General features: G+C 34.1%; 1 protein-coding gene across 6 annotated transcripts in view; it reads right to left on the reverse strand.

Annotated features, from left to right (window-relative positions):
* Positions 1 to 984: 984 nt before the first annotated feature.
* Positions 985 to 23,840, reverse strand: part of VPS13A (vacuolar protein sorting 13 homolog A) — a 100,168-nt gene continuing 77,312 nt past the window's right edge. For 4 of the 6 annotated variants that reach the window (XM_050329676.1, XM_050329675.1, XM_050329674.1 and 1 more), the window contains 14 exons: positions 23,733 to 23,838; positions 23,248 to 23,361; positions 21,807 to 21,952; positions 21,611 to 21,692; positions 20,544 to 20,657; positions 20,011 to 20,086; positions 19,750 to 19,913; positions 19,321 to 19,366; positions 18,927 to 19,050; positions 17,869 to 17,983; positions 7,497 to 7,582; positions 6,744 to 6,867; positions 5,132 to 5,206; positions 985 to 3,810 (listed from right to left, as the gene is read on the reverse strand). In XM_050329676.1, the coding sequence (XP_050185633.1) occupies positions 3,760 to 3,810; positions 5,132 to 5,206; positions 6,744 to 6,867; positions 7,497 to 7,582; positions 17,869 to 17,983; positions 18,927 to 19,050; positions 19,321 to 19,366; positions 19,750 to 19,913; positions 20,011 to 20,086; positions 20,544 to 20,657; positions 21,611 to 21,692; positions 21,807 to 21,952; positions 23,248 to 23,361; positions 23,733 to 23,838 (1,423 nt within the window). In that variant the 3' untranslated portion in view covers positions 985 to 3,759. Of the gene's footprint in view, positions 3,811 to 5,131; positions 5,207 to 6,743; positions 6,868 to 7,496; positions 7,583 to 15,227; positions 15,751 to 17,868; positions 17,984 to 18,926; positions 19,051 to 19,320; positions 19,367 to 19,749; positions 19,914 to 20,010; positions 20,087 to 20,543; positions 20,658 to 21,610; positions 21,693 to 21,806; positions 21,953 to 23,247; positions 23,362 to 23,732; positions 23,839 to 23,840 lie in introns of those variants that run through there. The other 2 variants (XM_050329678.1, XM_050329677.1) reach the window with 1 other exon arrangement.

The following is a 23,840-nucleotide window of genomic DNA, read 5'->3' on the forward strand; positions in this document are numbered from 1 at the left end:
AGAATTTGGTTAGCCCAAGCACAGGTACAGGCTAGGAGGAGTACGTAGTGAGAGCACGTCTGATAAAGACTGGAAGATGTTGGTGTATGAGAGGCTGAACATGAGCCAGCAACGTTCACGCAGCTTGCAGCCCAGAAAGCCACTCGTATCCTGGGCTGCACCAAAAGCAGTGTGGCCAGCAAGGTGAGGGAGGTGACTCTGCCCCTCTGCTCCACCCTGGTGAGACCCCACCTGGAGCACTGCAGCCAGCTCTGGCATCCCGAACTGAAGAGTAATCCTACCGGAAATTGGAGATTGTCCAGAGGAAGGCCAGGTCTGAGGGGTGGAGCTGCTCTCCTATGAAGACAGAGTTGGGGAGGTTCAGCGTGGAGAAAAGAAGGCTCAAGGGAGACCTTCCAGCACTTAAGGGGGTACTGGAAAGTAAGAGAGCTGGGAAGGAATTATTAAGGGTATGTAGTGACAGGACAAGGGGGAATGGCTTCAAACTGAAGGAGGGTAGGTTCAGATTAGATTTTAGAAAGAAGTTTTTTCCTGTGAGGGTGGTGAGGCACCGGAGTAGGCCAGAGTAGGTATTGAAGCCCCTTCCCTGGAGATGTTTAAGACCAGGTTGGATGGGGGCTTTAGCAATCTGGTCTAGTGGATGGTGCCCCTGCACACAGCAGGGACAGTCTATGCTTCTATAATCTGACAACATCATCTTTGTTTTTTCAATGCAGCAACAGAAGAAAAAACCAGCAACAACAAAACAATGTTAAAAGAAGCTTATACATGTTAATCCAGTTATTAAAAATTTGTCTTCACAATAAGCCAAACATAAATGCTAAAGTCTATACTTCTACTTTCACTAAGATGGCTACAACAGAAGTTTGACCATTAGTTCTCAGACACAGGATTTGACTTGACCTACAAAATTCTGAGTAATGGTATTACTTGTTAATTAAAGCAGTATATATAGAAAACAAATAATAATCACATTTCAGTAAAATAAAATTCAGTTTCACTTTATTCAAGATGAAGAAGAGGTTGGCAGGGGGAAGGTAGGTGTGGAAACCAAGAGAGCCATGCCATGAAAGTCATGCAGCTGAACAAAAAGAGATGCAACAACTAGACTTAAGAAAGTTTCAGCAGTTTCTTAAAGGTAATTCTAACCCTTAGCAAATTGAGAACCCAAGTGACGTTTTTCAAATTTATTAAATTTACGTAACAGTCATCTAGAAGAGAAACCGTTCTTCAGCATTTCAGTAAAGGCCGTGATAACACTTTAATCACCACAGTGGACAGAACTTTATGCCTACATTTTAATATTTATTGAGATCCCCTTTTGTAATTGCATATACACTTTCAATAAAAATTCATATACCTAATCTGCCTTCTTGTTGAAAAAAATACGCATACTGCAATAAGGAATGAGGCACAGCAGAGTGGACATCTCAAACAACCTGCAGCAATCCAGAAAATTACACAATGGCACAAGTCTGAATACCTTTCTCTTTGCCCTGGGGTGATATATAGTTAAAAGAGACAACTGGTGTTTGCAAATAAATGGTGAAATCCATTCATGACTGTATGGAGAAAGTTTAAGGAAAAAAAGCAATTTACTGACTAGAATCGGGAAATACAGAAAATATCCTGACTAGAACAGGGAACTATAGAAAGTCATGCTGTTGTTACAAGTGGAGACAAAAGGAAGATGGTAGAAAGGTCCCACATTGACTTTTGAACATCTCAGTTCTTGTGTTAAGGCTTTCAGTAAGCAGAGAAGATCAAAATATTTTATACTCTATAACGAAAGTGGAATTTGGGGGGAATTCTTACTTTTTCCAAAACATGAGCTGCTTAACCACAAATATGCATATTTTAAATAAATCTTTCAACATTAATGATTAAACTGCTCCAATATTACTGAAGAGCCAGATGAGATTTGAGAATCAGTGTTTGTTGACAAAATAAATGTAAGAAATAATTAAAACAGAAACAGAAGAAAATACATAGAATCAGTTAAATCGAAAAGCTAAACAAATGGAAACAAGAGGTATTGTAAGTGAAAGTTGCAGCAGATACTCTTTAAATGCTGTGGATAGAGAAGAGACCACAAACTAATCAAGAAAATAATAAGGCTATTAATTGAACTATCATGCATAAGATGAAAATGACAGAATAAAACCAAATGACAGATAGAGAATGGTACTCAGAGCATTTAAAAACACTACTTATCTAAGGTAAAGTATGCAAGTTTGGCATGATAACCTGAGTTCATACTCTTGGTATGTGCTTGGTGCACAAACAAGTGGAGTAACACAATCATTGTAATATTCTGGAATTCTCTTATTTTGTTTCAATTTACAATTTACAGGGAAAATTGCAAGACTACATGAATTTTGTACTCAGTAAATGGTTACTCAACACCAATGGCAAGACTTACAGTAAATTAAAGATCTGCAACTATAGGATAGCATGTTAGTTGTTTAAGGTTTTATAAAAATGGAACCATTCGGATATCTCAAGCATCACCAGCAACGTCAGAATTCTATCCTGTAGCTATAAATATTCTAAACTATTGTTTAGAAATCATACTTTGGCAGCAGGAACTTTCTATATGTACCAGATGTTTTGCAGACTTTGATACTGGAATTTATGGAAGCCTTCACGTAACACTGTACTGCTTCATGTACTTTCTGTATCAACTGCAGGAAACAGCCATTCAACAACACTATGACTACCACATCTAAGAAGCAAATAGAATTGTAGACATTCAAACTATCAAAATTCTGCTGTCTGGGTATGAAACAAAACAGTTTCATTGGGTAAGAAAAGTTGATAAAAGCAACTGTGACATATTATATTTATTATTTAATATAAACCTGACTTCATTAGTCACTTGCTTAGCACACAATATTGCGTAATTCAAGGCATTTATTTTTGGTATGCAACAGTGCACTTATAACCCCATCAACTCCTCCTTGATTTGCAAGACTGTAAGTAACTTCTATTTAAAATAATAGGCTTTTATGAATATTTTTTAGTGCAGAGAAATATTAATTCTCCCCATTACACATTTTTGTAAACTGTTATATTTTCTGTCAGTACAGACAGAGGTGCTGCAACATTTCCTTAAGTAGGATTAAAAAAGTTTACACTAAAAGCAGTACTGTATTGTAAATCAACCATGACCTGGTCCATTCATTTACAAAAAGAAAATAATATTGTCAAATAAGCAGCCCCTCCTGTGATCACCTAAATTCAACTTCTCTGATCGGTAGCCTCCTTCCTTAATTTTGAGTTGTAATACTAATGATTAACATTTCCTTTGACAAAGAAATTTGTATTTCAACACAGCCTCAAGTCACATTAAAACCAAGATATAAACTAAGTAATTATTTTCAGAATCAAATCAAAACTGAAACATTTGCTCTGAATAGTATCATAAGAATTATTCCAATTTCATTATCAAAGGTTAAGACAAATTCACTTTATGCTGCTTATATAAAAAATGAAATCTGGAATCTTATATAAAAAAACACAGAAAACCAAGCCCAAACTTGGCAGAATCTTTTTTCATCATTAGGTATTTTTTTAACTTAACATCATCTAGTTCTGTGATTTAGCCATAGACTGTTGTGACCATAATAAACAATTTGATAAATCTTCCTTCCTTCTTGTTTTTGCTTTTGTTGCTGATATTCAACAAGTTCTGCTTGTTAAAGAGGAATTAAAAGGTAGCTGTTCAGTGTTCTTCTCATCTTGGTGTTTTTCCATTCATTACAATTTTGGTTGATTCTCTCTCACTTCTTCCAGTTTAGAAAGTATCCACTGTGTGGAGAAAAAGAAACAATAGAAGTCTTTCTACAGTAAAAAACAATGAGATGGAAATCTGGAGTAGGACATGTAGTTATACAAAGGAGCTGCCCTAAGAAGTGTGCATACTGTTTTGCAGGAAGATGAGTGGATTATTAGAAATCAGATTCTGTTACTGGATCAGATTCTACCTCCTCCTATTGACAGACCAGTTAGTTGGTTTTGTCAGGTTCCTGAGCTTTTCCAGGAAAATACACAAAGTAGTATTTTTATGAAAAGTGTACTCAATTTTTTCAGCTTTCTTTTTCTTACTTAAGACTTATGGCATACATGATATGATGTGCTAATTTGACTTTTAGAATTGTTCTTGATTTAGCTGGGGCATAGATAGGATCCCCTTCCCAGAAAGACTATTGGACCTCAGCACTGCCTGCCCCTGTTCCACCACAGCCAAAAAAAAAAAAAAAGAGAGAGAACCTCAGTACCTCCAAAGATTACAGGCAACTTAAATTCAACAGGAGGCTCCTACCTTTCTGAAGTAAGAGTCAAATATTATCACTTAGATGTGATTAGAAACTACCTCCATGAAGACAAAGGCAACTTAAATTGATGAGAAGATGCAAAAGCAACTTAAACTAATGACAGGATGCAACTTCCACAACTTGTTTCAAATCATGGTCCCAGGGAACGATATCCCACCACAATATATACAAGACTAATTTATTGTTTGTGAAAATTATTAGCTGTACTAATAAAAACAAGGCAGGTCCTTCACAACTCAGCTACCTCATAATTCTGACAGCAGACCTGAAACACTCATACTTCTCCACTACAGACAAAAATAATGTCAAAATGAAGAGAAAAGGTGTACAATAATAGCAGCAATATCATATATCAAATAGAGAAGTTGTATTTTTATTAAGGAGTTTCCTCATTCTTCAACCAAAACCGCATTTTGAGGAACAGAGCAATAACACCCCACCTCTTCCCAACCCGTGTAATAAAACTAAGAGTAATTTACAAATATTTTGGTTCTATTAAAATGTAATATTTTAATTCATATCTTAGATTGTTTAGTTTCTGTTAGCAGTACTGTTAAATCAGTCTTTAGACAGACAGTTATAATTTCAAAGATCTACATAGGGACAAGTTTGATGTTGAAATTGAGTATTTTTGAAATTCAGTACTGAATAGGTCATTGCTATTTCCAATTCTATAACGCATATGTGGAAATACTGAATTTTAGATACATATAGCAGTTTCAGGTTAAGAATATTTGTTTTACTTTTTAAGCCAAATTTAGCACAGTATAATTTTAATAATATTTTGACTTTACCTTAGCATCCTCTGGACTTCTAAAATTAATAATTTTTCCAAATTCTTTGGCATGGAACACTGACTTAACTCGTTCCTAAAAAAAAGACAAACCCAAATCAGTAATTCAGAATTGAAATTAAGTTTATTCAGATTTTAAGACTAAGAAGTTATTTACTATTAAGACAGACATGATGGTTCAGACAGCCACGTGTACCCATTGCACTAACCTGAGTATGTTCGCATCGCATGCACACACCCTGAGAAACATCATTTTCTGCATGAAAGCACAGTGGAGTGGAACACTCCAGCAGTAACAGACTTCCCTTTTTACCATGGAGTCCCTGGAGAGGGGACTATAGAAGTGCATAGGAATGGAAGGCAGATAATGGAATATGTGCAGTAATAAAATCTATTACTCCCTAAGGTTTTAATTTTTCATTTCTTCTAAGTCATTACTTCAGTGGACATTCCACCAATATTGACTTGGAAGTAGAGTTCTTAGGCAGTGAAAATAGCAACTTTGGCTTCATAAAGAAAAACATAAGGAGTTATTTGCAAAATACAATTTTCAACCACAGATTTCAGTAAAGAGCATACTGCAGACATATGAATGGATTCTGAAATGACTGCTGTGTAGGGGTAAAGATGGATATGTTATTCAGCATTGTCTGAAATGGCAGAAATGCTAAGAATTATTTCATCCTGTAAAAGTTCACTTGCAGTCAGAAATCCAGTTTGGAGGATTCCAAACCAATATGGTTCTGCCTTTCATGCTCTCTGCAACAGAAACAAATAATCTGAGTGAAAAATTGAATTACTTCATACACTGTCAAGACTGTCCTGACAACCAATATGTGTAATTATACACATGAAGCTTATTAAAAACAGAAACAAACCACTGTCAGGTAAATTTATTGATTGACATTAAATTCAGTTACCATTTCAACAAGAATTTAAGAAATACTGTTATAGAACTGCCATTTTAAGTACACTCAGTCATTGGTGGTCATCTCCTTCTGTCTTTTGCAATTCTACCAGGGAAAGAAAATTTAAGGATTTTTTTCAAAGCAAAAATTGAAACTAAGAGCAACGTTCTTCAAATTGTATTGAAAGAGATAAATATATGTCATGATGGGTTTTTTTAAGATATGAAAACCTTACTGTATTTTTGAAGAATTTGATTACTAGCAAATGAAAAAAAAAACAACTTTGAAGCTAGCACATGCAAGCTATTGCTCTGTTATATTTGAATAGGATTGCAACAAAGTAGAAGTCTGCATATTGGCATATTTCCACAGTGTCAGAGAGCACAGTAAAAATATTCTGCAATCTTCTGAGCCTTTTGTCGTATCACCGTTTTCCAGACTATGAATACATGAACTGGTCCATACCAACAAAAAAATTCCCAGGGCTCAAGGAATTTCATCTGCAAACACCAAGTCACCATCCTGCTTAGAAAAATCAGAAGCTAGTTATCTGAGTTTGCCCATGCCAAATTTCAACTCCCTTTTCTGAGTGTATCTCAATTATAAAAGAGATCAAGAATTCAAAGAGAGAGAGAAGAAATTCAAAGTTCAATTTTATAAGCAGTTAACAAAAAAAGACAACAAAACATGGCAAGGTTAACGTACCTTGGCTTCAATGCGCAATCTCCGACCATCAACAATGAATGGTTCTTTGGTAAATTCATCGTAAGTGTATTGCCATTCACATATCAGCTGTCCAAACGTCCCTTTTGTCACAAACAACACACCACTAGGCAACAGAAAATAAAAGTAATGATTTAAAAATTAGTATAAAAATACTGAAAAGTTATCATGTTACCCTAGCTCTAGTGAATTCACTTGTTGCAAAACAGTTCTCATGTAACGATCTATAACAACTACACAGTACACTTTCCAAAAGAGTCAATTTTTGAACCTTCCTCTAATTTATTTGAAATACTGTCTTTCACAGCAAAACTGTAACCCTACTTCAAGCTGTATTTTTACAAAAAGTTGTACTTTTTTTTTTTTGAGAAGAATGCTTGATACTCCACTATTAGACACTGACTCTGCTTTGGTATTATCCTTTTTTCCTTCATTATGCCAGTTTTTATAAGTGAACCCCACAGTTCAGATGACTTCACCCTAACCAGGTTTGTAGCAAATCCTTCTCAGCTAAAGAAAACCAAAATTCCCTTCTTACATAGGAGAAAAATAACACTCAACACTTTTCTGCAGTACAATGCCACAGCTGAAGATAATGAATTAACAGCACATTAGGCAATTATTTTATCTACATAAATGATTATGATTAGTGCTGTTACTGATCATCAATTATCAAGGCACGTACATTTAGATGATTGTTTTAAGTACATATTATTCAGAGTTAAAACTGTTTACCTTTTGGTTACCATTAACAGATCTGTACTGTTGACCATAGCATGTGCAATATATCTGAGTTTTGCAAATCTTCCATTTTCAATTTTCTAGAAGAGATAAAAGTTTTATAACTTTGAATATGCTAGTAGATTAATGTACTAATTTTGTGCTTAAAATGTAATTATACTCCAAAAGTATAAATTATAACAAAATACAATGGACATAGTTTTAAATAAAAGGCTACTTTCATACAGTCAGAATATAACTAACAGATCTGTGACAGCTTATATTCACAATTATGTAGAATTACACATTTCTTGTTAATAATACAGCTATGCAAATAAAAATCAATCCTAACCAAAACAGGCAAAGAACAATATAATTTCTCAAAACATTTCAGGACTCATTTTTTAAAATATTTTTAATATACTCTGAACTTCTGCTAACTAATACAGTTGTGAGACAACAAATTATAAGGATTCCTTTACTAATTTATGTCAAGTGACTTCCAAAACATTGAGTAATTAACTCTGAGAATAAATCTATGCCTAACTGTATATAAACCCCACTATCATGTAGACAGCAGAACTTATATTAATGCACTTGAGGTAATGCTTAGCATTCCTCCATGTTAATTTGTTTCTCTGTGAACTTAACATTTTCCTACAATTGCTGTAAATACTGTAGCAGAATATTTTTTAATGGGTAATAAATTTTAAATATTGATGACAGCAGATTATTTTATAAAAACAGATGCTCCCTGTAACTCTAACATGACTTGGCAAACATTGGATTTCTGATTTTTCTGAGCTATGAGTGGTTAAATTAGTAGTTTAATTAATATTGCTGCATCTTAATTCGGAACAGCAACATGACTGTTTACCTACTTCCCATCTGTTACAACTTGCAAGAAAAACTAGACTAGTATAAACCAGTATGGTTCACTGAAGTCCTAACTACGTGCATATTCCTTCAGATATGTATGTCAATATTTATAAACATGTAGGTTAGTTCTCAAAGCAGTTAAAATAGCAAAACCATTTAATAAGTCTTCATCAACACAGTGAAATAATAAAGACATTTAATTAGGTGTACCCTTCAAATTTGGATGCATGAATAATTCCACTTGCTGAAACATGTATTTTGAAAATTATGTCTTCCCCAAACATACTGATTCTTTAGTTAATAAAATGCATGAATATTTGAGTAAGAGGTTCCCCAGAAGAGAGCTTTCCATAAAGGTCTTAGAAAATTCAAACAATTTCTCTTTCCCCAACTCTGCTGGGCCACAAAAATCACTACTATTGATCATGCGCCTACTTACATAAGTCACCACTCATCTTTATTTCTGCAAGAGTTAGTGCCAGGTGCAGGATGAATTCAGCAAGAAGAATGGCATAAGAAATGAGGAACTAAGGGCTTGAAAATTGGTTTGGTTTTTTTTGTTATGTTTTTGGAAACTCGTTACTTGAGCTTTATCTAGGGGTTGCTATGCCTCTGAACTGAGTCTCTCTCTACCTTTCATATTTAGGTCCAAGCTTCTCTAGCCTAATAAGTAAATAACCAAAAAATCCTCTCCAAGGTAACCTCACACATTTCTGCACACAACACATTGGATGATTAGAAGACAGAGGAGGTTGTATGGACAGATAGCATGGATAGGATATCTGATCCAGATACCAGGCTACTGGTCTAGGTCTATGTCCTGATGGTTATAGACCACTTGTTACGGGTCTAGCAAGTTTTTAGGTCTAGCAATTTTCTAGTGGTCTAGCAACAGCGAACCACAGGAGAAAGCTGACAGGAATGTAATGAAATAACACGTGTGGAAAGAGCAAGAGTGCTCCAGCAAAGACGAAAAATACACAATTGAGTTTAACTGCAAGACACTGTGACAATGACATCTTTCTCTTACTGACCAAACACATAAATATTGCACAGCATGACCAATATCTCTCTTCTATTAGAAACAAGTATAGGGTAGAAGCATTTAGCAACTTAGCCTTATTAGGATGCGGGGGATATCCCCTGTTCAAGAAGATAACTTTCTTGTGCTTTGTATAGCACTGAGGTAAGTCTCTCAATCTAAATACTAAGTAGGTCTTAGGAGAGGGGTGTTACCTTTTTTTTTTTTTTTTTTTTTTGTCCTTTCGTTAGCTTGTTAGGTAATTTTCAACAAATCATGTCAACCTGCTGTAACTTACTTAGCTTACTGATAATGAACTGAGAATTGTGAAAATCATTAGGGAAGTATTCAACTATCACACAGATGACAATCCTAAGCAAAAGCTATTTAAATGTCCACCAAAATCCACAGAAAGAGTTTCATTCTACTAACATTCCCAAACATGTGATTTGTGGAGCACAAAAAACATTGTTGCCATGAGCCAACTAGTCCTCGTTGTTACCTATGAGTCCAGGATCATAAGCTCAGTTTATTTGGGTTCTATAGCTTTGTAGGCAAAAGAAGTTAATTGGGAAATAAAGCACAAGAAAATATTGCACAGGCTATTTGCAAAGGGAACACTTACATCTACGGCAATGCGGAGCAGTAACTACTTCTAAATTTTCCGCCTTTGGATTTTTCTACCCTTCACTTACAATCTTTATCCCTTTAAGCATTAGACTTATAACCATTCATTGGGAAATGCATCACAGAGGGATATATGAAGTTTCTGCTGATAATTCTTATAGCAACGTCATGACTGCACTCTGTTACCAAAGTGCCTTATACAGCTCAAACATAGAAGGATATATAATTGATCCTTCAATACAGGTGCATAAATAGTTTTTAAAAATTTTATGGTATTTAGCTAATGTTTGGAGAAAGACAGCAACTTGGATCACTGTTTGGTGATGCAAAACTATAAAAGTTAACACTGATCAGTCATTCTTTGTTCACTATTAGTTTCACCATTGGAAAAAAATCAAAACACCATTTTTTTAAAGCAACATTTGTATTTTAAATTAAAAGCATTTTAATAACCTGATTAAGAGTATATATGAAGCTATTGGGGAAAAAAATCCAGCAGCAGTTACGTGTGAAGTAACACAAGCACAGATTCTCTCCTTTGCAAATTCTTACCTGTAGTATAACTGCTTAGATATCACTGCAATAATCTAACAGCAAATGTGATCATTTATGGATGGATATGCAAATATGTTTAATGTCTTAAGTGGCACCTCTGCATTTGGAAAGATTCCTAATCACACCACATGCTCTTAATTTCATAAGAACAAGCACAGAGAGCTTTGGCAAAGTTAGAAATGAAACAGAGTGTTAAGTAGTGGACACAAAATTTAAAACCTATGATCCTTCTGTTAATAGCTCTAAAAATACTAGTGTTACGTGTGATACTAAAGTCTGAATGCTTGATATTCTTCTTGAACTCATCTCAACTGTAACAGGATATACAAAAATAGTGCAAAGGTTGTTACTACTTAAAAGTGGTTATAAATCTGCTGTTCTGTATGTTCAGGTTAACCCGAAGGTTTCAACTGAACTATATACTGCCAGTGTATTTCCTTATGAACCGGCTACAGTATAAATGTGTGAGTTCTGAAGGCAATCCACTGTTGTTGCTAGAAACTCAAAATCTGAATGCATCTTTCAGCCTCAAATCCTATGGTAACTTCTTCAAAAGCTATAGAATCGCTGATTTCAGCAGACTAACTTGCCATAATTACATATCCAGTCTTCCCCACAGAAATGTTTAATAGTTCTAAGCAGTTCCCAGATGACTTGCTGGATGTAGCTTGAATGTATGTGAATAAAGGGGAAAAACCATTATGGAAAGACAAAGTAACATGTAAAACATTTTTTTTTTCTGCCATAAAAAATTATCTCCTCATCCTTTATGAATAAGAACTGATATTTATCCTGTATTATCTGTTTCCTCATTCCAGTTATCCCAATGTGCAATGTCATTCTACAAAAAGCAAAGCTTTTGTGCATTATGTGTTAGTCTGAATGATGTTTGAATTCAAGATTCCATTCAGCCATGTTGAACAGCAACTCTGAAACCAACATGGTTTTATTAAAATCAAGAGAAATCTGCAGTCAAGATTAACATTTAAATCTAAGGCCACAGTATGAAGGAAAATAAAAAGTAGGACAGCAGCTTTCTTTCAGTACACAAAATTCCTACTTCACAGTAGAAATAAGTTGCCTAACCTGACTGGCAGAATTATCTTGGTCAATTTTTGATCCAAAAACATAAGAGAATTTGTTTGATAAGCTGATAAGAGAAACCATACTGATCCACACTTTCATTCTGATGACAACATCTAGAGGTTCTGTTTCCTGCCAATATAATCAAACCTCTTTGATTTGTAACATTTGATGCATGATTACTGCATCAACAGGAAAATGAAGAGTATTGCATTTATGCTTCCATCTCAATCAAGCTAAAATGAAACTGAGTCATGCAAGCTTTCATATTCTTCTGAAACAATTGGTGTTAGCTGTTTTCAGGCAGCTTCCTGGAAATATATATGTCTTCTATTTGGGGTTGTGCAATGGTTATGTAATAGTATCCAAATATTGTTCATTTAGGTGGATAGGATCCTGCTTCTTCCTTTGAACTAGACAGAGCAGGTTTTCCAAAGCAGGATGGATGACAGCTGTGACTCAGTTAAGGGAGTAACAACCTAGATTGCATGCAAGAGTCAGGACAATGCCAAATAAAAATGAAATTACTTTGAACTTTGGAAACAATTTCTCCCAATAATTTTATGAAATGAAACTCCAGTTTTAGGGTACTTCATAATATGGATGTTTATGTTTTGATTTGAACCCAAGCTCAAGATGAGTGAGGGAAGGAGAGGAATGAATAGTATGACACATTTTCCTACTCCTCAGATGTTCTTCCTGGCAGACTGAAGTCTGAATACTGGGGGACAAGGGCCTGTTCAAATGACTTCAGCATTTTACCACCTCATCTGAAGCTCATGACCAAAAAAGGATCACTAAACCAAAAGCTGAAGATCTCCAATACAATAGGACATGGTACTGGAGCACAGCTTTGAAGGACTGTCTTCTCTACAAGCTTACACAGCAACCTCACACAACACAGTGAAAGTGTCCTCACAAACTCACACTCTATAAAAGCAAACTAGAAATATTTTAAATTTATTTTGGTTTTGGGTAGACATTAAGCTGTGACACAGAGAACCACTGATTTCAAGGTGCAGTGGTTAATGACTTATCTTCATAAGCACAAAACTAGTCTTTCAGCTTTATCCCCTGGAAGGACAAAGATCTGGAAGGTCTATAGCTTTTGTAAATGACTAATAACAGTAAATGCATATTAAATGATCACAGAAACTGTCTAAAGTATCCCCTTGCACTGGCTTAAGTCTACAGATCCTCTTGAAAAAATAAGACCCCCACAGAACACTGAACAACAGGGATGTACTGGATAACACCAAAGATAAAGAGCACAGATAATTATTCACCTCAGCAAGTAGGAAATATATTCATTTCAGCTACTGTTATACAAGTCACTAAAAGAGAAAAACTGAACTTTTGAGAAAAGCTGAATTGTCAACTTGTTCTGTTGGCAACTGTTGCAGCCAAGAGCAGCAAATTTAGCAATGTGAGACAAAACAATGGCACAGTAATGGACTTCAAACTCAATTCAGCAGTGAAAAAGGGGTGGGTAGGGGAAATCATTCAGCCAGAAGATAAATTGTTAAAACACATTAAACTGAAGTAAAGAACCAAAATTGAAAAAATGGTCTCTATTTTTTGCTGTTACTCTAAATCTCTAATGAAAATAATCTCTACGTGTTTCTTTGTTTGTTTGGTTGGTTTGGTTTTGAGTTGGTCTAGCTATTAATATTCATAGCTTTTCGTTCCATGACCTAGAGAGAAATTAAATACTAATATGCCAGGTTATATAAGTTTTTGTTATCCCAAATCCAAATTATTTATTTTTTCAATGTATATTCAGAGAAGTCTAGACTCAAGAGAGAAACAAATAAAATACTTGTACAAAATGAATATTTTTTTATTAATGGTGGGGGATTTTTTGTGGTTTTTTTTTTTTTTTTTTTAAGTTAGCATTCTACAACCTTTTGATCTACTGAGTAAAGAAAGGACTCTTCAATTATATTGCAGACCCGGGAGTACAAACATTCATGCTAAATTTTACTTCCACATTCTGCAAAAATTATTAGAACTTTAAGACAAAAAAATTTTAAAAGTTAGGTCAACTTTTAGCCAAAAAAATTATTAAAATTATTACATTTCTAAAACTGTTTTTGAATGAGGAAGAAATATGGTTTTTTTATGAAATTGACATGCATTGTCTAGTAAGACTGGCTGTTATAGAAGAAAAACAATTTCATAGGATAAAAAAACTAAAACAGCACAAAACAGAAGGAAAATGTTAGCTAACATTATTCTAAATTCTCAAAAGCCAGTAAAGTTAATAAAATGTCATGGTAACCTTTCCATAAAGTTGTACCTAACAATTTCCTCAACTTTTATACATGATGTGTCTTTTTTCAGGACTGAAGATCAAAATGATTTCCCACGTTCTTCAAAGAAATGCGGGAGATCCACTTGCAACCAAAACGTTCAAAATCCTTCCCACTATGTTTCAGGCAGCAACACATTGCAATACAGTCTTTCACCTATTTCTGCAAGGCATCCTTTTGTGGTGACAGTATTACAGAACAAGTAGAAACACATGGCCTGTAGCAATCATAAACATCGGTTATTTCAGCTAAAACCAGCCGTCAAATTTAGCTGTCCCCTCTTCCATCTGGGAGATTAAAGGCAAAGGGTAATTGCCCAAGAGATAAGCCTTTACGGTACTTTGAATGCATAGAGCCAGAATAAGCAGTTTTAATGCTTTTTAACGGTTCTTCCCTCAGAATTTTGACTACTGGAAGCCAACAGACAGCGAAGGAAATGACTCTACTTTGGCAAATATACAAACATTTCAGAAGCTCTTACTGCTTTAGAGCAATTCTAACTGTTCAGATGTTGCCAGAAGAATTAATTATCACTACAATACTTAATGATACAGATATCTCTATTGCCAGGTGTCCTTAAAGTGTAACACAAGTCTAAATTTAGTAACAAACCACAAAAAAAGAATAAGAAAACTGTGTAAGCATTCCAGTGAATACAGAATAAATAATTTTTTTAAGAAACAAGTAACTTGTAAAGGTATTTTGTAGAATTTATAATACAGAATTGTAGTGGATCAGTGTTCCCTGCCACCTCCCATATCTAGGTAAATAAAAAACAAAATACTTTTGCATGTTATATATGTTTTACTACACAAAGTGTTGTAAAAATACTGGCTTTTTTTCCCATCTTTCTGATTTTTACATGGTGTTTAGTTCTGGAGTGGATTTTTTACCATTTTATTGCTACAAAAACAAAAAAACTGTTTTAAGAACCAAATAATTTATAGTCTGAATAAAAAAATAACTAAATAACATCATTTCACACATTTAAGGATACCACAACATAAACAAGATATTTAAAAATTATGATAAAACAAGTGATAAATGAAAAATTAAAGTTTTATGTTAAATGCTCCCTGTAAAATGTGTGTATTTTATCCTTTAAACACCTTCATAAGCCATTTAGTGTTTTCACATTATCTAATTCCAGAAACATGAAAAACAATGTTGGAACAGAACAGATGAATCCACTTTAGATATACTTCAGACATGTTTATTTTTAAGAAAAAAAGCAGACAAAATACTTTTGAAATATTTGAATAAAACAGTCAAACAGCATTTAAACACCAATAATGACTGCACAACTCAGTAAAGTTTTACTAAACACATTTTAAAAGCAATCCAATTACTAAATTATAAATAAACCCTGTCAAACACTTATTTAAATGCAAAAACATTAAACACAGTTGATAGAAATACATCTGGAAATAAACTCTTAAATCATGATATCACTTATTTCTTCATATTATTCAATACTGTTTTACCTAATGTCCAGTTTCATCTGTAAGATTGTTTTTATTACATTCTTTGCTCCTTTGCCTAGCACTCATCACCATACAGTTTATTATCCCCACATTTTTATTCACAGTTTTAAAAATAAGAATTTAGTAGCACAGAATCCCAACATCTCTCTGGGAATGATAGCAGCAACATTTAAATGTTAAAGTTCAAAAGAATGTGACAAAGGCCATATATATCTGTTACAATCCACATCCACATTATCCTAACTGTCATCATCATCATCATCACTACTACTGTGAGTCATAGTCCACTCTTTGTAGGCCTGCCTTTTCTGAAAGCATGGTAAGGGAAGAAGAAAGCAGAAGTATTAGTTTAGAAGTACTGATTTGTCTGGAAAGTGTGTTAATTAAAGCAAAATAAAACCCCAGAAAACAAAGAAATTCTGAAGTGACATCCTCGTTTAGGATGCAGTATGTGTGCACGAAATAACCTATATCCTATTTCCTTTAATCAGAATATTCAATCTCTAAATTGCTAAAAGAAGTTTAATTCCAACCTAACCCTGTAATCTGTTGAAAGGCTACAATACAGTGACTGAAGTGGGACCAGTCACCAGACCTGTATGCAAAGAAACAATGCAAAAGGGGAGAATAATCTTTTTCCCCACAAGAAAATACTACTCTATTCAAACTGTTTCAAATAGGGAACATGCAATCCACTGAGTTCCATGCAAAACAAAGTAACAGCTCTAGAACCACAAACATTAGGAATCAAAACCATTGAGAGTTCAATTAAGATTAAGACACCAAACATCCTATAACAGAATTTAATGTGTAGGAGAAAAGAATACTACTTTCTGATTTGACTGTCTACAGGGAGAATTATAACCCTGCTTGGAGCTTTGAAAACATTGCTTTAAGAGCAGTTCTGCCTTAGAACCACTACTAGTGAAAACTGATTTTTCAAGTTTAGTTATTTTCAAATGGTGGCTGCCATCACAAAATATGGAAGACATCACACAAGTCCAAGTTTTAATGTTTTTGTAAGTTGGATAATGGAAGGTGGTGGTACTGTACGCGACCGTACTATACTGAAAAATTAGAATCAGGTATTATATTGAAAAATTTTGTAAAGGCTTCTCAGGAAAAAAACCCAAAATACACACATGTACAAATTTAAGAAGCAAAAGCAGTGTACAGTAATTAGACAAGTCTGCATATTAGAGTTGACTCTGTTGTTTGCAAGCCTTTGTTTTAGTGGTACGCTTTAAAACAGAAAGGCGATGCTTTGAAATTTATCTTCTTACCAAAACCAGGAAGATTAGTAACAAATTTATGCCGTTCATCAGTAGTAGCTTCTAACTATCCTCTAGTTAAGGCAAAAATGCTTTATGACACTAGCTTTAAACTGGAGAGCACAAGTTAAAGCTATCTCCTTAGAAGAAAGGTAGAAACATAATATTATCAAAGACCTTTCATAGTCTGCTGAACTAGATCACCAGTGAATGGTACAGTGAACATAGCTAAGGTGCTCCAAATAGGGCAATCCTCTTCTACCAGAAATGAAAGACAAACTGATGAAATGCAGAAGAAACAAAAACAAGAGTGGAACTCGACATGAAACAAACAGTTATGGCAATACTCAAAATAAATCAAAATGCTCTCCCAAAGGCTACTTCATTGTTACCTACTTCTCCTAAAATGTTATTTCTGTATGACAATTTTGTGGCACACTGTGAATCCTTTTATGTATATTTTTAAAATTCTGTTTAGATTCAGGCAATCAATAATTACTGCTTTGTTCCTTATAACTGAACATTCATAAAAAGCAGGTGTATTTCTAACAGAGGAAAAAACAAACTCTGTAAGCTGTGCACATCACAATTGAAATTATTTCTCAAATTTTCTTAAGAGGTAGATAAATCATTAAAGAATAATTGCTGCTTAGCATGTTCTTCATGCAAACAGTATTCCACTTCAGAACTGTTTAGGTCCTTTTGTGGCTTTAGTGTGACATAAGTACAGCTATTCCTAGGTTCTTTAAAATGCTGTTTTACATAAAATTGAGATTTAAAAGTCACTGTTTAAAATATGTATTGTAAAATTACTGAAAAAGTATCTGTATTTATCGTCACTGTTTATAAAAAAATGATATTTAAAGGTATAAAAATTTTTAATTGCACATGTAAACTTTGTTCTTCTTTCAAAATGCTCTGTATCTTGCACAAACTGCTATAGATATACTGATAGACACTATGGTGTCTTCCTCAAGAGTTGTATCACAGCAGCCAAATCCCTAAAGTAGTCATACACCTAAGAAATTAAGTGAAACTTCTTGACTGAGTTACTAGGTATGGGCAGATAGGGAATTTAAGAAATGGGAAATACTGAAATACTTATTTTAATGTGAGTTTAAATGTATGTCAATCTATCTTTCATTTTTTCTTCACCTGTAACATTTGACTTCCAGTTCCATCTCTTAATCTGTAAGGTCTAATAACTCCATCTTCACCAAAGAAGCGAGGTGGGCGCAGGCTTATCACATCTTCTGATGAATCTGCAACTCTGACAATAAAACAGATCACTTCAGATACGTATCAACATCTCTTGTCAACTATAATATTTAGCTAAGGCTCCAGGTTATTTTGTATATAAATTAAAATCAAATCCTAGTACAGTAACTGTTGTTACCTATAAATGTACTTTTGCACAGAAGTAGACATTCCATGAAACAGTAACAGACTCAGAAATCTGTTTCAGAGAATCATTATTAGCAAATTAGATGGCACAGGGCAGCACATGCCTGCAATACTTAATTAGTGTCTAAGCAGTGTACTTCAAAACTTCAAAATTAAAGACAACTGTAAAATACAGAACTTCCACTTTGATATGTTTCTTGCATTTCCCTGCTAAAGAGATTAAACTGGAAAATAAAAGAGACTGGCAATCTTATCGTAGTAAAAGTGATCTAATTCACTAAGAACAGAACTGCTGTATTCAGACAAAGTTACTAAATGCCTCCTCAAAACTGTTTCCTGCTTCTTTACACATTACAGTGTAAGATAATCTTCAACAAAGAATTCATTAAAGTGGGAACACTACAGTATTCAAATGCAGCCTTAAGACAGTTCTAAGTCTGGACGACCAGGGAAGATCCTAGCATAATCTGGTGGTCTTGGAACTAATCTCATACAATAGTAACAATATATAAAGTAACTTTTGATTCATCTGAGAAGTCTTTCTTTCCTGCTTATTTGGGGTAGAAGTTAAAAATCAGCAATTGAAGGAAATCCAATCATGAAGGCTTCTAAAACTATTTTTTTCAGTAATGCCAGAAATACCTGAGATTTGTGGCTGTTTTTTAAATGTGATCAACTGTGTATTATGTTAAAGAGCCACCTATTTATTTTGTGAATAACACAGAAGTGATAGGAAGACACAAAGTACTACTGCTACTACTATTGTCTGTTTCAGGCCATATATTATTCTGTACACTTTTTTTACTTACTTCTTAATACCCTGAAATGTGCTGCTTGCCATGTCTATGATTCCACCAGTAGGCCGAGCTACTGCTCCCACTAAGCCTTTTCCGACACCTTTGAAAAAACCAGCTGCTCCTTCTTCCTGAGCTCCTAAAAGCATTAAGAGCAATAAATCATTATAAGACACTGAGTTTTTCTTAAAATTGTAGCAAATTTTATTACCATTTAATTACAAATCTTATTTGATATACAACCACACAGTCTCCACTCAAAGTTCACACAAACAACATTTTAAACTATAAGTCAGCAGGAATGTAAAATCTTGATAAAGAGTTTTATACCTCAGATTTACAATATCTCATCAAATACCAAGAATTTACCATGATGTGAACAGTTTAATGAATCAAGACTGAAACTTACCTCTTATTGGTTTTGTCACTATTCCTGTTATGCCACTGACGAAACCCTACCAAGATAAATAAAACAGACATTACAAAAAGGCTTCCAGGTAATATTTTTCACTTTTAGCATTTTTCTTTCTACTTCACTGGTAAATTGCCTCAAAGTACATGTGTTGGGAGTATTCTAAAATTCACTCCAAGCTAACAAAATTAGAGGGACATGCTTCACAATTTCTACCTTCTCTCTTACTCTCTTACATTTTTCTTTAAAACTATCACTCAATTGAGGCTATGTATTTGCAACACCACAATTAAAATAAAAAATTAAAAAACGTAACAAAATCCTAACTAAATAAAAAAATTTCAAAACTAACAACTCTGGTGACTACAACAAGCCCCTTATTACTTTTGCCTGCATAAAATTATTTTATTTTTTTTTCCTCCTTACAGAAACTAATCCTTTTCCACCACGAGTGATACCCTCTCTCAGACCAGTAGGCTGTTTATTCATAGCTTCTCTCCTTTTTTGCTGGTAATCCTCATCCATAGTTATTGCAGCTACTCCTTTCGCCACAGCACCTGTGATTCTCGAGGCAGCACCTGCTAATCCACCTATTGGAATACAAAGCAAATTAAAATTCCAATGCAATTTACAAATAACTCTATTGCTGACTATTAAGCAAACTACCATCACAATGCTGAAACTTACCAACAGCTCCCCCTACTAGTGCTTTAAGCCCTAATGCCATTCCTTCTATAAATTCCTCAGGACCCTGGATGGCTCCCTATGAGAAAAAAAGGGACACATTTATGATAAGCTTCAAATAGTATGCATTATATATTTTTAAACCTTACTTTTTTATTGGGATTTATATGTAACAAAGAGAACAAGAAGGTAATACCCAGCAATAAAGTGTGGAAGTGCCCACAAAAGCCCCTGTGAGAGAAAGAGACTATTTTAGAATACTAATTAATTCCCTGAATTCTGCTTATTTTAAGGTGAATGGAAAAAAGATCAGATTTATTTTGAAGTAACAACCATAAGGAATGGTCTTTCGTGAGTTAAGTTAAATGGACTTCTCTCTCTTCATCTCACTTGAGTGTTCCAGACACTTTCACTTGAAATTTTCAATTCTAAATCTACATTTAAAACCTGAACAGGTATTAATATAGAATTTCAATACAATTCCTATCTATTTATTTGTACACTACATTTCATAAAAGTGTAGCAGAGATTTTTACCTGGTATGGTTCATAGAAGAATGCTTCTACTCCTTCAGACAAGCCTCTTATGAATCCAAAGGGATTACCCAAGACATCAAGGCCAAGAATAAGAACATACATCTGTTTAATAGCCTAAAATAAAGAGATTTTTAGTTAAGCATTTCCTAAATTACACTAAAACAAAGGCAAACAGTGTACTACCTCAAATCAGAAACAGTGAAAGAAACATCAGTTTAATATAAAACCATCAAAATTAGTTGGAAAAGTAGTAGCTGTACTAAAAAGCTGAGAAAATCAGTGAGTAAACGACACTAAATCAAAGTGTCAAAGAAACAACAGTAGTTAAAAGCATTTCAGTAGTAACTGTCTTTAAAGTTACTGAGATTTTACAAAGCCAACACATTACCTAGATTTCTCTCATACTACGGGATAAACTGTGGTCTGTTTGCATATGCTAAGAAAATTTTGTTCACAGTCCCCACAAAATGGTGTAATTGCATCTATATGAAGTGTAATTTGATTTAAAAAAAAAAAAGGTTGTGCATCCCCTAAATGCCAAATTTTCCCTCTGGGAAAAGGAAGGGAAAAAGAACAAGAGATAACTCATTCCCCCAGTTTAAATCCTGTTTTGGTTTTTTCTCCTTTAAAGATGGACAGAGCACTAAATTAAAATGTCCCAAGAATCCCTTATTATCTGTGGTGGATGGATAGAAGAGGATAAATTCTTTTATGCAAAAGTGTGTGTGTGGGATTCTCTTCACTGGATGACAGGACTTCAACAATATACAAAAGCCAAGAAGGAAGCAAAATTCATATGCTGTTAATGTCCAACCAAAAGCATTAATATTTTCATGCTAATTATGTTCTATCAGACCTGCATTGTGTTTGCTTCCCCTATCTATTCCAGCAAGCTGCACTGTTTTCCGTGCCACTTCTCCCCAGCATGAAGTAAAATTTAAATAAGTAATTGTTTCATATGTGTTTTTTTCACCTTTGTACATACATATAAGTAATTATATTTAGTTTCACAGAACGAAAACACACAGTAGCACTTGCAAAATATAAATTTACTGGAGTATTCTAACCTGTTTAGAATAATGCCTTACAACTGCTGATTGGAGCTGTTGTGTAGTACAGAAGTGATACCTGAGTTCAAAGAATGCCAACCTAAAAAAAAAAAAAAAAGTAAATACTTATTATGCAGAGCAACATAAAATTTAACATATGTAATACTGGTATAATCTTTGGGACTGATTCTTTATGATCACATTTTTAACCTACTTAAAAACAATATCTTGAACATCTGTGAGGGTGGCCCCTATACTCTTCAGCAGGAGATTCAAGGACTGAAGTGGTATCAATTCATTCTTTCTTTCTTCTTTGTTACTATCTTCTCCACCCGTGCTGAGTGAAAAGCTTAAGTGTAACTAAAGGATAAAAATGAGATGGGGAAATAACAAGGTTGGTTATCAGAAATATTATATTTCTATCTTTATAACATTTTAGATTATTTAAAAATTGAGTTAAGACATTCCTAATTGAGTTAAGACATTGACTAAAAGCAGTCTGACTTTTGTAACAGACTACATAAACACATCACATAGGCTAAAAAAACTCCACTGACAAAAAGTCAAACTGAGTAATTTAAACTACCTTTAAGCAAACACAAACTTGAAACTGCTTATTCATATTTTCAGAGAAGGTCTCCAGATTCTTTTAGCTATAATTTAGGTTTTTAGCTTGTTTTCAAAACATCAGGCTTCTGTAAGTTATATCAAAAATCAAAGCAGACAGAAAATGATAACACAGCATGATGTGCAAGCAAGAATGTGAAACAAAAGCCTGAAAACAAATAATTTCTAACACAAGTTTTACAGGTGCTAGATAAACACCGGAATATGCATACAAGAAAAATCCCACCTGGGCACACATGAAATAATCAAATTATTTGTCTCACAGAAATTCAAGCAACAGTCTCAAAACAAAAACATTTAGGAAAATTGCTCAAATGGCTCTATAGTGCACAAATGTACTCAGCAGTGTTCAAAATCAGATTAAAAGAAGTTATGTCTGTTTCTGATTCTCTGAAGGCAGTATCATGTGTCATTCATTAATTTATGTTATAACAGAGCTTAACTATAGCTCTTTCAATGATACACAGCTCACCTTGGAGAATCATTGTCATTTAATTCATAAACATTAAAGACTAATGTTTTATTAGAACCCAACGCCCGTTTATTCCATCCTATTTCCTCTATGCAATTTTTCTTGTCAAATATAATTTCTAACATCTCACCAGATACTGCAAAGAGGTGAAATTGAAATCATTCTTTGATCTATTTCCTACGGGATGAAGATGAAATTCTCTTAAGTACTGTTATAGAGCCTATAAAATACTATCACAGCTTTAACAATGTGAACTACACACTAATTTGCTACCCTGGCTGTACATGTTATTTAGAAATTACTTAAATCTCCAATCCACAACACACTGTCTGCACACAAACTAGAGCATTTTGCAGGGAAATTTTACATAATAAAAAGAAAAATAATTACTCATTGTAAAGGAAGTCATGGATAGGAATGAAATAGTAAGATAGTGGTAACAATGAAAGCACTTTCCTGGGACTTTTTGCTTTGATCACCTCTATCTGTCTTCATTTCCAGTGTCTATTAAAATCTTCAAAGAGCAAACTCAGACTGTAATGTGAAAAAGGAATACCTTAATTGGAGAGATATGAAAGTATTCATACAAGCTGATTTGTGATGTATCCATTGACGACACACTCATCAGTTCTTCTTGAAGAGATTCAACATCCTTTTTGAACTGTTCTAGCTGTAAATGCATTTCAAAACAATATTACCTCAAAGACTGGAATATATAAAACTGCCATGTATTTGTCACTGAGATACAACACATTGATTAATACTGCTTATACTCTCCTATGTACAAATTCCTCTCATTTACCCTGTACTGTAAGGTTTTGAAGCCTTCTTTCCATAGCATTCAAGATGAAGATAAAGGAAAGAGCTTACTATCTGTCTCAGGCAACAGTAATTAAAAAACTCACAGCTTCATATTAGTCCCAGACACACAGCAATTAACCATTGTTATGGACACAGAAAACCTTTTTTTTTTTTTTAATACAATTTGACTGATTACAACTTTAAAATGTATTTCCCTTCAAACAACAAAAAGGTCTCTACCTCTTGCTCACTTGACAAATCAGTCCGTGTAAATAATGCAACAAGTGCATACAGGAAGCCAAGATCTAATCTGAGACCCATCTCTTGAATCAGGACCTTAAAATACCT

Source organism: Myiozetetes cayanensis, unplaced genomic scaffold (genome assembly GCF_022539395.1).
Source record: "Myiozetetes cayanensis isolate MyiCay16 unplaced genomic scaffold, myiCay2020 scf4, whole genome shotgun sequence".
Taxonomy (NCBI): domain Eukaryota; kingdom Metazoa; phylum Chordata; class Aves; order Passeriformes; family Tyrannidae; genus Myiozetetes; species Myiozetetes cayanensis.